The following is a 15,331-nucleotide window of genomic DNA, read 5'->3' as shown; positions in this document are numbered from 1 at the left end:
CCTGACGTAGAACTTCGTCGTTATCATTGTTTGATTTCTGATGGACACATTTAATGTTAAAAATATACAATGTATATATAATTTAACAGAATTTTCCCGACGATACATTGGTACAGTTTTATGAACATACATGTATTTACTTTGCAAACGTGTATAAAAATAGATATTTTATAAAATTTCATGTAATATTTGTCGCTTTTTTTCTTACTGGCTTGGAGGAGAGATTAGTTCCAATACCTTCTTTTAGAGAGAAATATACCGGTGATTTATAATATAGTTCAGTGGACAATACACTCGCGCTTATCACCGCTGCGAGCCGGGCACTCCTGCTCCCAAACATCAATGACCTCCTCGCACTAACATCTGTGCCATCAAAAGGTATACGAAAAACTGATCGTATCTGACTAATGCTATCGAATACAAAACTGTCAAGTTCCTTTGGTTGTTTCAGTTTTAGTGAAAAGATTTTGAAAGATGATTCCCAATTCATTTTTTATGTAAAAATCCAACCATCCCCTTTTTTGAATTTGAACCTATATCTACACTACCTTTGGATGCATCCACACAAGTTTGATCTTACTGAAGTTTTAGAGGATTTTCAGCATTTTTGCTATTTAATCCCACGTAAAAATTCAACAGACAGACAAACATCATCCAAACAACCAGCCAATATAGACAGACAATATAGAAAGATATAGACAGATGATGGCCGTTTGACAAAAGGTAATCAGAGAAGTTCACAGTATAATTCAGATTATCTTGTGTAGAAGCATTCTAAGGAAGTGATGATACACCTTTTTTTTAAATCTTTCGAACAAAAGCTATTTGGTCCCAGAAGTTGAATCTTGTAAAGAGACATCATAAGGAAGGGATAAATTTTCTAACATCAGCAGAATCAAGTTATGTCATTTCAGTTCTATTTAGATAATGATCTCCTGGGGGTAGAGTAGCGTTCCAATGAGGAATCAAATTTTTGTATTGAAATATGATAGAAGCATTTTCTGATTTTTTTTTCTAAAACAACATGTAGCTACTCGACCACAAAAGATGCAGCTTTGTCTGGAGAATCCTCAGGTAGATAGATTTATGTTTGTTCAAATGTTGAACTTTATGACTGATTGGGATCACAATTTGAATAAGTGGTACATGGCAATTCATAATCTTAAATTTTTTGTAGTAAACCAGAAACACTGAAACTTGTTTTGATGTTACCGCATTAACCGGTAGTGAAGAATCAAGTTTTGCCATGGTAATGAGGCAAAAATATACGATTTACTTGTTACATTAAAAGTGTAAAGGTAAAAAATATTTACGAAGGAATATATGAAAGAATTCTTCATTATCTTTAAAACTAAAAACTTTAATGAATGAATCATTTAACAGTGTTTTCTTGTAATTTTTCTCTTTTCCAAAACTGACTCCCAAGAGGTAGATTTGGCAAAAATGCAAGTTTTTACCAGGTGAATGCTTAAGGAAAATCTTTAAAGATATACAATAGGCATTAAGTCAGACAAAATGTAACTTGGAAAAGAAGCATCTCAACATAGTATTAATTTAAGTTTGTTCTTATCCTTATGGGAAAAGTTGGGCAACAATGGGAATAAATATTCTTACATAGAAAATACAGAAAAGCTATCTTTAACAATATCCTCTCAAATTCAATTTAGCCAAAATAAGGTATAAGCAAAAACTTGTTTTGAAGCATCCTTAGTTCCTTTAGATTCAAGAATGTTTACTATTATCCAGGACTTTAGGTAGGGCCCATAATGGTAGATTAAGATTTTACATAGGAATACATTGAAAAGAATATTTGCAAAGCTTTTTCTCAAAGTTAATGTGGACAAAAAAGTATAATCTTGTTTGAAAACATCCACATGTATTTTTGGGGCATCACATCTTGATTTCCTTGACGCCAAGAGACCTACATTTATTGTTTTATGAATGAATTAGGTTTTTAAAATTGGGTGGCGCTTAATATAGAAACGCAAACTGGTTTTAGATGTTACATGTGTTTTTTTTTTATTCCTTGGCTCGCGTTCAACAAGCAGACTGAAAAAAGTGACCCTTGTTTCCTGTCTATATATGCACAGAACATTTTTCAAGACGCTAAAGCAGTAACTAAAAGCATGTCTGAGGTTGGTTTTTTTCTGAATTGTTTCAGATGATTTTTTCCACATGTTATTGGAGAATATTACCATGCATCTGTTTCGAAATTTAAACATTTTATAGGTAAATCATGTTTTATAAAGTTTCATTTCGGAGACGAACATTGAAAATGTATCCTGCCGTAAAGAGACTTATGAATCTAGCATATTTTTCTTTGTACTTCATTCTCATTATCGATGAAACGAGTGACAACTCTTTTGGGGCATTTTCAACTGCAATTATAAAGGGGAGTTGCTTCCCTTTCATGTTGATCAACAGAGTTTTAATAAATATTTATAATTATGATTGCATTCCATTGCAAACTGTTTTTATCTGAGTTATTATACATGTGATAGTAATCTTTGTAAAGTGTTACAATATATTATCCTTTTTTACAACGAAAACATTCACTCTGTGCAGTCAAATATGTACAAGTACTGAGTGCCAATGGCATAGTTAGGAATAAAGTGAGAGTGCAATTTATTTAAGTCTGATTCATAATTGAAAAGCAATCTTTGTTCAACAATTACACTGATGTTTCATTTTTAAAAACACAATATTGAGAGGTGAAAATCTTATTTATTCCACAAAATGGAGATATGTTCTGAAAGAAAAGTTAAATACATTCTGATTAGATTTTGTGTTCATAAATAATTCTGAACTTTGTACTAAGTCATCAGGGTTTTAAACGATATGGTTCACATTTTTTTTTATTAGATTTCTTATTCTTTTGGTACTGTTAGTCAAAAGAATATGCATTTTATGAATCGCCTCGTTTTTAGTTGTCCGCCATTGTCCACATTCAAGACATTTGGTACCTGCAATAGAAAAAGTAATCGTTTCAATATGTCATATCTTTGTTCGAGAGACTGGGTTGTTAACAAATTAACCATTAGATCTTCGTTAAACTTTTCAATAAGGAACCATTGTACATGTATCTCTATCCATAAAGTCTTTTGTAGTTGGAAAATCTATATGTTAACTTTAAAATTTGAATTTTTCCCTATATTTTTCTAAAAAGCTCTTCATCTTTTTAACTTAACTAAGCCTAAAAATGACCATGACCATCTACATTCTTTATAGATAAATTCTTCTATTCGTCATTTAAATGATCACGAACACATCACGAAAGCTTATTGAGTTCTTACTAAGAAAACAGTATATACAGTATGAATTCATTAATATACAATGAATTAATGTCCTTTGAGTAAATATGCTAGGTAAAATATTGTTTGTAGGCGCGCATGTATTTAAACAGTGACACCTAAATGTGGCTGTATTGAAACAAATAGACCTATATGTAGCTTTTAAAAAATAACACAGACACAATGTGTATTTATTTTCAAGGTTCAGTAACATTGCAAATTTCAAGAAATGAAAATTATACAATGTTTATGTTTACAGCAAAACTTTTTTTTTATCATAAACTTAAAAAAATCATCCTTAATTTTACTTTTATTTGCTTGCTTTTACAGCAACTTTTCAAATAAAACCAAAATAGTATCGAGAGACATCCTTATTTTAGCACCCATTTAAGCTTTATCTGGGCCACTGTAGAATAACATTTGCTTATCTCGCTACTTTTGCAGTATTATCTTTTAAGTTAGAAGAATTCTTTTGAAATAAAGTTATACTTGTAAAAAGTTGGCACCGTGTTTTGGCTAATGAGTTCTAATTTAATTCAGTCAGTTGTTTGCGTTTACCTTATTATTCTTTGTCCTCTTGAAAGTATCGTACCAAGTAACACAAATGAAAATGCTCGTTGGACCTTTTCCCATTAAATATACAAATAGAAGAGATATGTGGTATTGTCTGATAAATGGCGGATGCTTCTTTGGGTATCGTGACAAAACGTTTAACTTATTTACAATAAGATTTAAATAATTTTAATTCTCCCTTCGCTTAAACATTGTAATCAAAAATAATTGTTACCATTACTTTTTTAACGTAGCAACGCATACATTGTTAAGTCAATTTCGTTTTGGTTGGCAGCTTCTTCAAAGATAAGAATTGAATTAAAAAATATTCAAAACCCAATTGTATTTGATTTTAATAAGTACATCATTTGTTTGTAATAAATAATTATGTTCATTTTTAAAGATTGTCAAATGAAAATTTTACCATGAAGATTTTCAGAAAATAGTGAATTATCTGTTCATATTATAATGTAGTATTTGTTTTTAATACATTCTTTCCTCTTCTGTTTGTGTGTCCAAGTTGATAAGACTCAGATGTTTTGTTCATGTCCATATTTTTCTTGATTTCCACTTTTTCTGATGTAGATTTTGGTGCTAATTATGTGAAAGAAAAGTTTTTAAAAAATGCAAAATATCAAATTTGGCTAAATCACGTGTGAAAAAAGATGTATATGTATACATATTGTGGAAATTTTGTTCTCTTACTGTTGGGTCATTTTTTTTAGGAGGGGAGGGGACAATTTAATTATATAAGATTTCATCATTACCTTAACCAAAACCCTTTAATAGGAACTATCCTAGTCATTTTCACTACAGAACCTCTAGGCAAGTGTCAACAAACATGGCACAAAGCATCTTTTAGTAAATGGACCGGAATCTCACGTTCTAGTTTTGGGGTCAAAGTATAATAATTTAAAATAGAGTGCTAGTAATGATCAAGAATTCGTTTAAACACAATCTTAAAGACATAGATAATATTATTATACTGTGGTTTCATTAATATTCAAGGGCATCAATTTTCGTGGATAAAGAGAAAATCACAGTTTCAAGGATACGTAAATTCGTGGCCAATGACCCTATCAATACAAAATGTTAATAAAAATTGCACTTCAATGAACATTTAATTTCGTGGATCAACTAAACAACGAAATCCACGAAAATTGGTATTCAACGAATATTGATGAAACCACAGTACCCTATATAAAAATGTATAACTCCTCCAAGAAGTTTAAACACCTTAACTTCATTAAATATCATTATCATATTTAAGTATTCTCCTGAAACTCATGCACTTTTTAATTAAAAAAAAGAGAGAGTTTGATTTAAGAACTGATTTGAGGGATTAAAAAATGGTGATGAGTGTGGGACCAGATGTCTCTGTTTAAACAATAAAGAATTAATTATAAAAAATATTATAAAACAGCATGAGAGATCTTGAGTAAAAGTGTTTATATTGTTTTTTAACATGTCTTTTAGAGGATTTTAAAAAACTTTTCCAATATTTTTTATCGTATGTTTATATATAATTTCTCAATGTAGCCCATTCAACCCTAGATATCGTGTTTTAAAAAACTTGATTCTTCACTAGCTGCGAATGCTTCCACCAGTGTCAATTTTCTCTACTTAGTCCTTAACAAAAATTTGACAAAACTTTAAACCGACTAAAACCATAGGGTAGGGTTTGACCATACAAGGAAATATTTTTTTGCATTAAAAAAGAAAACATATGCATGTATATATTTTTCAATCGTCCTTTTTAAAAACTATTTTGTCAGAAAGGCAAGCATTCTAAGGTAGAGTGAATTCATTTTTGTTCAAGTCATGATCCCCAGTGGTACGCCGGGGTCAAAATGAGGATTAATGTATTACATAGAAATATATAGGGGAAATCTTCATAAATCTTCTTTTTATAAACCTTTTAGAAAAAAAATTATCTTGTGTGGCAGTATTATCCAGGAATTTATATTTATTTTTATTTGAATTATTAGAATCTCTTCGTGGAGTAAAGTGGGGGCAATAAAAGTAAATTTGAAAGAAGTTTTTTTTTTCGTATAGATGTATAAAGAAAATGTTTCAGAATATTAGAAATACATGAAGCAGACAAAATCTAAATTTGCGTAGAAATATCGCTATATTGAATTAATCTACATTTGTTCTAATCATGATCCCCGCAGGTAACATTGGGCAATTAATATAATAATTTTTAGAAATACACGTATCTTTAAAGAAATCATTTTTATCTCACCTGAGCTGAAAGCTCAAGTGAGCTTTTCTGATCACATTTTGTCTGTCGTCTGTCTGTCCGTCCGTCTGTCAGTAAACTTTTCACATTTTCAACATTCTCAAGAACTACTGGGCCAATTTCATCAAACTTGGCACAAATCAAAGGGGATTCCAAGTTGTGAAATTTAAGGGCCACACCCTTTTTCACGGAGAGATAATAAGAAAGTAATGAAAAATTTTGAGTTGTGAAAATCGTGACCCCCCAGGGGTAGGGTAAGTCTTACATAGGAATATATAGAGTAAATCTTTAAAAAATCTTCTCCTTAGAAACTAATCAGCCAGGAAAGCTGAAACTTGTGTTAAAGGATCCTCAGGTTGTGTAGATTCAAAGTTGTGAAAATCATGATCCCTGGGGGTAGGGTGTGGCAACAATAAGGGGTCGAAGTTTTACATTGGAATATATAGAGTAAATCTATAAAAATCTTTTTCTCAGAAACTAATCAGCCAGGAAAGCTGAAACTTGTGTTAAAGGATCCTCAGGTAGTGTAAATTTAAAGTTGTGAAAATCATGACCGCCGGGGGTAGGGTGGGGCCACAATTGGGGGGTCGAAGTTTTACAAAGGAATATATAGAATAAATCTTTAAAAATCTTTTTCTCATATACTAATCAGCCAGGAAAGCTGAAACTTGTGTGGAAGCATCCTAAAGTAGTGTTAATTTGAAGTTGTGAAAATCATGACTCCCGTGGGTAGGTTGGTGCCACACTGGGAAATCAAGGTTTTACAAAGGGATATGTAGAGTAAATCCTTAAAAATCTCTTTGTCATAAATTAATCAGCTAGGAAAGCTGAAACTTGTGTGGAAGCATACTCAGGTAGTGTAAATTTGAAGTTGTGAAATCATGACCTCCGGGGGTAGGGTGGGGCCACAATGGGGGGATGTGAAAGTTTTACATCGGAATATATATAGTAAATCTTTAAAAATCTTTTTCTCATTAACTAATCAGCCAGGAAAGCTGACACTTGTGTGGAAGCATTCTCAGGTTGTGAAGATTCAGAGTTGTGAAAATCATGACCGCCGGGGGTAGGTAGGTGCCACAATGGGGCATAAACTAATCAGCCAGGAAAGCTAAAACTTGTGTTGAAGCATTTTAAGGTAGTGTAGATTTAAGGTTGTTAAAATCATGACCCTCGGAGTGGGGTGGGCCATAATACGGGGGTCGAAGTTTTATATAGGAATATATAGAGTAAATCCTTAAAAATCTCATTCTCATAAACTAATCAGCCAGGAAAGCTGAAACTTGTGTGGAAGCATTATAAGGTAGTGTAAATTTAAAGTTTGGAAAATCATGACTCTTGGGGGTAGGGTGGGGGCACAATGGGGGATCAAAGTTTTACATAGGAATATATAGACTAAATCTCTAAAAATCTCTTTGTCATAAACTAATCAGCCAGGAAAGCTGAAACTTGTGTGGAAGCATCCTCAGGTTGTGTAGATTCAGAGTTGTGAAAATCATGACCGCCAGGGGTAGGGTGGGGCCATAATGAACGGGTGTAAGTTTTACATGGAAATATATAAAGTAAATCTTTAAAAATCTTTTTCTTATAAACTAATCAGCCAGGAAAGCTTAAACTTGTGTGGAAGCATCCTAAGATAGTGCAAATTTGAAGTTGTGAAAATCATGATCCTCAGAGGTAGGGTGGGGCCATAATAAGGGGGTCGAAGTTTTACAGAGGAATATGTAAAGTAAATCTTTAAAATCTTTTTCTCATAAACTAATCAGCCAGGGAAGCTGACACCTGTGTGGAACCATCCTCAGGTTGTGTAGATATAAGGTTGTGAGAATCATGACTCCCAGGGGTAGGGTGGGGCCACAATGAGGGGTCAAAGTTTTACATGGAAACTTATAAAGTAAATCTTTAAAAAAAAATTTTCTCATAAACTAACCAGCCAGGGAAGCTAAAACTTGTGTGAAAGCAGCCTAAGGTAGTGTAGATTGAAGGTTGTTAAAATCATGACCCCCAAGGGTAGGGTGGGGCCACAATAAGGGGGTCGAAGTTTAACATCGGAATATATAGAGTAAATCTTTAAAACTCTTTTTCTCAAAAACTAATCATTCAGGAAAGCTGAAACTTGTGTGGAAGCATTCTCGAAAGTGTAAATTGAAGGTTGTTAAAATCATGACCCCCGGGGGTAGGATGGGGCCACAACGGGGGATCAAAGTTTAACATAGGAATATATAGAGTAAATCTCTAAAAATCTCTTTGTCATAAATTAATCAGCCAGGAAAGCTGAAACTTGTGTGGAAGCATCCTCAGGTTGTGTAGATTCAGAGTTGTGAAAACCATGACCGCCAGGGGTAGGGTGGGGCCATAATGAAGGGGTGTAAGTTTCACATGGAAACTTATAAAGTAAATCTTTAAATATCTTTTTCTTACAAATTATTCAGCCAGGAAAGCTTAAACTTGTGTGGAAGCATCCTAAGATAGTGCAAATTTGAGGTTGTGAAAATCATGATCCTCAGAGGTAGGGTGAGGCCATAATAAGGGGGTCAAAGTTTTACAGAGGAATATATAAAGTAAATCTTTAAAAATCTTTTTCTCATAAACTAATCAGCCAGGAATGCTGAAACTTGTGTGGAAGCATCCTCAGGTTGTGATGATTCAAGGTCGTTAAATCATGACCCCCGGGGGCAGGGTGGGGCCACAATAAGGGGGGGGGGGTCGAAGTTTAACATAGGAATATATAGAGTAAATCTTTAAAAACAATTTTCTCAGAAACTAATCAGCCAGGAAAGCTGAAACCTGTGTGGAACCATCCTCAGGTTGTGTAGATATAAGGTTGTGAGAATCATGACTCACGGGGGTAGGGTGGGGCCACAATAAGGGGTGTAAGTTTTACATGGAAACTTATAAAGTAAATCTTTAAAAATCTTTTTCTCATAAACTAATCAGCCAGGAAAGCTGAAACTTGTGTGGAAGCATCCTTAGGTAGTGTAGATTGAAGGTTGTTAAAATCATGACCCCCGGGGGTAGGGTGGGGCCACAATAAGGGGGTTGAAGTTTAACATAGGATTATATAGAGTTAATCTTTAAAAATCTTTTTCTCAGAAACTAATCATTCAGGAAGGCTGAAACTTGTGTGGAAGCATCCTAAGGTAGTGTAATTTCAAAGTTGTGAAAATCATGACCCCAGGGGTAGGGTGGGCTACAATAGGGGGATGTGAAAGTGTTTCATCGGAATATATAGAGTAAATCTTTAAAAATTTTCTTCTCAGAAAGTAATCAGCCAGATGATTCTTTATAATTGTTAAGACAGGACAATTCCTCGGCCTCACAAGAAGGTTCAGAGTTTGATGTAGCTTTATATCACATATGTAAACAATTGTTAGGGATCGTTTTGAGAACTGCAATAATCAACATGTGTTATGACTATAAAATCATCCTGTTAGAAAAGGGACTAATGATTATAAACATAAGAATATCCAGGGGGAAAATGGATTTTATCTATACAGGATCTACATGTTTTATTGTACATTATCCAGATAGTTTGTATTATGACTCCATTAAGCTGATTTTATCATACCTATTGTTCATCATGTGAGCGATGTGGCCCATGGGCCTCTTGTTGTCAGAAACACATATTTTCCAACAATGCGTGGAAGCCTCCTCATGTTTTGTAGATTTAAGTTTTACCATGATTCTCATTGCTAGAATGGGCCATAATAGTGGAGTGAAGCTTTACACAGGAATTCATATTGGAGAATCTTTAAAACATCTTCTCAAAATCAAGTTCGGTTATCTACTATTTAAAATTTGCAATCAAATCACACAAATAATTGCTTTACTTATGTTGTTTTCCTAAAAAGGCAGTTGGAACAAACTTGCCATCCACAGAACTATCTGATTAGCTATCATATAGCTGGTTTCCCCTCCTAACGTCTTCTTGTAGCACTGCAGATTGATTCTGGCTCAAAAGGCAGGGATGCTATTTTTAAAAGTATACAAAACATTTTTATTGCAAATTTAGAATTAAAAATCTAAGATATGGTGTAATTTAGATTTAGTTATATGCATTGTGTCCTAAAAGGCAAATAATGCATCGTTTTAAAATATATGTTGTTCATTAAAATATGTTCATCATTACAGTTTATATTGCTGAAGAAAAGGAAGATGGACACTTCATAGGTCAAGCAGTGTTTGTAAAAACATCTGCAATATATTACCCATCTAATGTCCTTTAAGTTTGATTTGATTTTATATTTTATTTTTGTTGTTTCTTGTTTGTCTTAGTATTCTCTGGTTTGCAAACTATATATCTTACACAGCAATAAATGATGTCAAATGCTGTATATGATAATTTTCCTTAAAATGTAATCATGAGGAAGAAAACATAAACTCTACCTTTAGCAGTATCACTTAAACTTTCCAGCAACAGAGTACCTTTTGCATTTCCATCGTTGAATAAGTTGCTTGCTCTGGATTTTGCCTAAAAACAAACTTGATTAAACTGATCTTTGATTATTTCACTAACTAAGATATATGAAAAACAAACTACCTTCTCTTACTTTACTACACTATGAATAATTTTTTACTTAAGATTAATGTTTTTAGCATTGCTTAAGTAAGGATGTTGCGTCTTGAAAATACATGATTTATGTTTAAGACATTGTAAGAAAATAACAAATGTTAGTCTGTGAAAGTGCTAACATATCAATCATAAAATAATATGCTTATTCTTCCACATTGACATGTTCATCTGCATTCTCAAGTTGTTAGGTTGTAAGATAAAAGTGAGGCTCAAACTGTAACATAATGCATATTACATAGTCAAACCGTTGACTTTCTCATTTATTACTTAAAATACATAAAGTTTATACTTTTTGTTTTATTTTATACATCAACTTTAGTAAGTATGTAAATGTGAAGTTAGTGTTTAATTTGGTAATTATGTTTTACGAACTTCCAATCCCAGTTCTGAAGACCTAAGGTAACTAAGTTGTATGAAGCAAACATTGCAAGAAAGAATATGGATTTTTTTTAAAATCATTAACCAGACATCACTTTAAGCATATCTTTAAATGTACAAAGTTACATTTTTTGATATAAAACGGCATCAATAGCATTTTCAAGGTTTCTGAGTCGAAATGAAAATAAATCTTTCCTGCTATCGATCTGTTGATCAGTGATTTTTCACAGCACACCGTCTATACAGTGCCACCTATATACGTCATACATTACCAAAATTATAGGAATAATTTATCTATTAAAGATTTACTAAAAAAACATAATTTCAGTTCAAAACCATGAATACTATCAAATAAATTTGTAAAATCATAGAAATAAAATAATTGTGAATCACGCCACTTCCGTCACGTCACGAACATGGCCCTTGGTGAACGGCTCATGGCTCTACGTGAAATTGATAACAGAAGGATGACCAGAATTAGAAGCCTTAGGGTAATGCTTAAGTTTTTTTCTTGCAAAGAATAATGTTTTGCACATAAAAGGTAATAAGGAAGAGCTAGATGCTTTTCTTTATTACTTGCATTCTTTGTTGTTTTGTTAAAAATTAAAAATATCTATGTTTCCCCTAACGCGACCGACCCAATTAAATTCCGCCGACTGAATTGGGTGTTTCACCACATTTAAAAGACATTTTTTAAAGAAACCTTATTTTACCCAAAATCGTTTTAAGAAGATTCACATCTTTTTCATTTTGAAAGGCTCGATCATCAACATGGGCAAATTATTCTCACGTCATAATCGGTAACTTCGCCGGAATTTCCTCCGAAAGAGAATGTATTAATTTCTGAGTTCACGATCTTGTAAATTAACCCCAGATACATTAAAATGATTATCATTTAATTCAAAGGATGTTTCCACAGCCTCAGGTAACCACTGTTATGATTAATCGATTGTTTTATTTTTTTGGGTATAAATATCAGTGATGCAACATGTAGTTTATACTCTGTATTGAAATTTACAACTGATGTTGATTACTTTTAGTGTTGATATTAAAATTAGTTGGTAACTTGTAATTAGTTAATAAATCTGACAAATTAATGAAAAAATAATCATAAAACCATCTGCGTAGAGTAAAAATATATCTTAAAAATTACAATGAACCTCTACACAATGGTTGTAGGGTCAAAAGGTTGGACTAATACCTCCAAAATACACAGAAGTACAGAGACTGATTTTATTTGTCAATTAGCTAACACAATTACAAAACATTTCATCTTAAAATAAATAGATATATCAAATATATTAAATTTTTATTGATTTGGATAAGTTTTTAAAAGTCTTAGAAGTTGTTTTATTTTAATTTTATTAACTTGCTGAAATCTTAATCCAATTTCAATTAAGGTTGAATCTGTGTTTATCATTATTCCTGTAGATTATGCTGTATCAAATATTGACAGTCTCCCTGGTGTCAATTAAATAATCTCCCAAAAATTAGGTTGGTACATGTGAAATGAAAGATTCTTTACATTTTGAAAAATTTAAACAGTTCTCTTAACTCTTAACTTTCAAGTTTCAAATCAGCAGAAACAAAAGAGTTGGTTTTGGTTATGACTATAACTAAAATGAAATACTAGTATAGTTAAATTTACAAAAATCATCAGCATCTAAATATTTTTTTTCTTCCCTAGCATTATGTTTCAAATTTGGATTAAAATTTCCTTGTCAAAGAAGGACATTCTCTGCAAGTGTGGTAAACTTACTATTGTAGAATCATTAGATATGACTTCACACATATTTCATTTATTACATTACCTAAAATTATTAAAAATATTATTGTTTTTTATATACTTTTAGACATTATTTGTCCCAAATTTTGAAAAATTAATTGATACTTTGAAGTAGGTACATTATAATCATTAACATGATATCTAAATATAGGTTTACATGTACATCAACATACAGATGATAATGAATGTATTCATGCACATCTAGTCATTGAATCAAACATGTTTAAATTTAAGATGATCATGTTCAAATTGTGAATTCGATATTAAATTTGTTTTACATTCCATCAGCACAAATATAAAACTATGTTTTACAACTGGTCATATGCCCTGGCAGAAAAAAAATTATTTACCTGCCTACCTACCCAACTTCAAAATATAGGGTCGGGTTAGGGGAAACATCTATATTTTTAATGATGGCCAAAATGAAATATAATAATTTGAACATGTTCATTTTAAAAGCAAAAGTAAAAATAGCTAGATCTCGGTCTTTTGATTTGGTGCAAAAAATAAACACAATAATGCAGTTGGTTTGGTCAAAGCGTTTTTGATAGCACGTGTTGTGGATTTGTTTGTAAACAGTAAACAACCATACCATGAAACGGGAATGAAATAAATGAAAGCATGTTTTATTATTATAATTAGGGACACAGTTAATGTATTCAAATTATGTACCTGTGAAAAGTGAAAATTGTTCAAAAACTATTTAAAGCAGAAAGAAAATATTTTTTTTTGATTTTGAAATTTCTTTGATTTTCGTAAACATGATGAGATATTATATTATAAATGCATCACTACCTATTTTGAAAAGGAAATATACCGATTTTTGTTTTTAAAGCAGAACAAAACATAATTCATTTACTTTTTAATTCTTATATTATTTGATATACGACTATTAGTACAGAACATCAAATTATTACCATTCTATATAAAAGAAAATGTCAACTCTTTGGAAACGGACGAACGGAAGTGAATCATGGAAATAAAATCTGGTACATCTTGTACATTTGCCTAGTGTACGTCACTGTTTATCAGGCTATATATAACACCAAAGAAAGTCTGTTAAATTTGTTAAAACATGAATTATTTAAACCCTCCTTGTGAGTACCGTAAGTGACGGTTGACAAAATAAAACCCGTTAAACGCATTTTCAATCAATTGTCTATCATATTTTAAAGTTTCGTATATCAATCACTTACAGTGACTAAACTCTCGAGGGTTTCAAATTTGTAAAAAGGAAAGCTACCAAAGAAATTTGATATATCTCACCGGAAGTAGAATATGTTTGATTATATAGCATTGTTTAGTTAACATATATAAGATCGTATACTGATATTATATTCATTCTTTGTAAAACAAATAAAATAAAGAAAAAAAATTGTGCTTCCGGTGACGGCCGGAAGTGACGACAAATCAACAAAATAATATTTACACAGATACATATATAGGACTATCATCCAACAAAGTTTGGTTGTTCAAGCCGTCACCGTTTTTTTTTAGATCTTGTGGAGTCAAGGTTTTTTGTCTCAGGACAGGATTTAGATTTCTTTAACACTGGATAACTGTACTTTATTGTTTATCCATTATACTAAAATTGTCCAAAAAAAAAGTTTAAAATTTCAAAACACTTTATCTGTTTGAACTCCTTCCATTGTTACGAGTAACGAGTAGGTCTTACGGTCGATATCTGTTTTAAATGATACCATGATGATCGATACAATTTCAAAATTTACCCCTCCCCCCTCCTTACTTTCAGATACTGTATAAAAATCCTTTATTACGTAATAAACGGTTGTGTTCTAGATAGTTATTGCTACGATCAATAACTTTGCTTCTATAATGCATTATAATATCATAATCGTTTTTAAGCCATTTGTAATAGACCTAAATGAAGGGGCCAGTCCCTTTTTCTTGATTTTGGTGGAAAGATCTCTTGCTTCTCTCCCAATTTTGTTATGTATATCTAAATAAAATATCAATAACGTATAAAATTCAAATATTGTCCCATCATCTGTGAAAAAATTGTTGAGATCGATCAGATAGTTTTCGAGAAATCGCGTACACAAAATTTGGAAAAAAATAATAAACAGTACGAAAACAATAAGGTCTTCCGCTGGAAACGAAAGACCTTAATAACAATAAGCAGAAACAGTACGAAAACAAAAACGGAAGACCTTAATTTGACCAATCATATTTAGGTGCGATAGAGCCTTCGTTGACATTTAGTAACATGCCTTTGAGGCAGTTAAATTTACCAATACTAAGGTATCTCACTTCACCTACACTTACACTTTTTAAGACTCTACGTCACAAGATGGCGATTTTAATGTTATGTTAAACTGTTTATATCGTTCGGTTGGGTTTTATATCGTTGTAGCTCAGTGGTTAAAGTATTGGGTTCCCGAATCGAAGATCATGAGTTCGAATCCGCCTGGAGCTTTTGTTAATGTTAACTGTATTAAATTTTTGATAATACAAAATGTAATTCTTCATCCAAAATTGCACATTTTTTGCCT

General features: G+C 31.9%; 1 protein-coding gene across 9 annotated transcripts in view; it reads right to left on the bottom strand.

The window, feature by feature from the left end:
- LOC117681361 (uncharacterized) overlaps positions 1-15,331 on the bottom strand; it is a 38,425-nt gene that overhangs the window by 13,436 nt on the left and 9,658 nt on the right. For 2 of the 9 annotated variants that reach the window (XM_066076817.1, XM_066076814.1), the window contains 4 exons: positions 10,468-10,552; positions 9,912-10,051; positions 3,849-4,436; positions 2,044-2,963 (listed from right to left, as the gene is read on the bottom strand). The exons of 2 other annotated variants lie outside the window; for them this stretch is intronic. In XM_066076817.1, the coding sequence (XP_065932889.1) occupies positions 9,999-10,051; positions 10,468-10,552 (138 nt within the window). In that variant the 3' untranslated portion in view covers positions 2,044-2,963; positions 3,849-4,436; positions 9,912-9,998. Of the gene's footprint in view, positions 1-2,043; positions 2,964-3,848; positions 4,437-9,911; positions 10,052-10,467; positions 10,553-15,331 lie in introns of those variants that run through there. 5 more of the 9 variants (XM_066076818.1, XM_066076816.1, XM_066076815.1 and 2 more) reach the window with 5 other exon arrangements.

This window comes from Magallana gigas, chromosome 2 (genome assembly GCF_963853765.1).
Source record: "Magallana gigas chromosome 2, xbMagGiga1.1, whole genome shotgun sequence".
Taxonomy (NCBI): Eukaryota; Metazoa; Mollusca; class Bivalvia; order Ostreida; family Ostreidae; genus Magallana; species Magallana gigas.
This window is presented reverse-complemented; position numbering and strand designations above follow the sequence as displayed.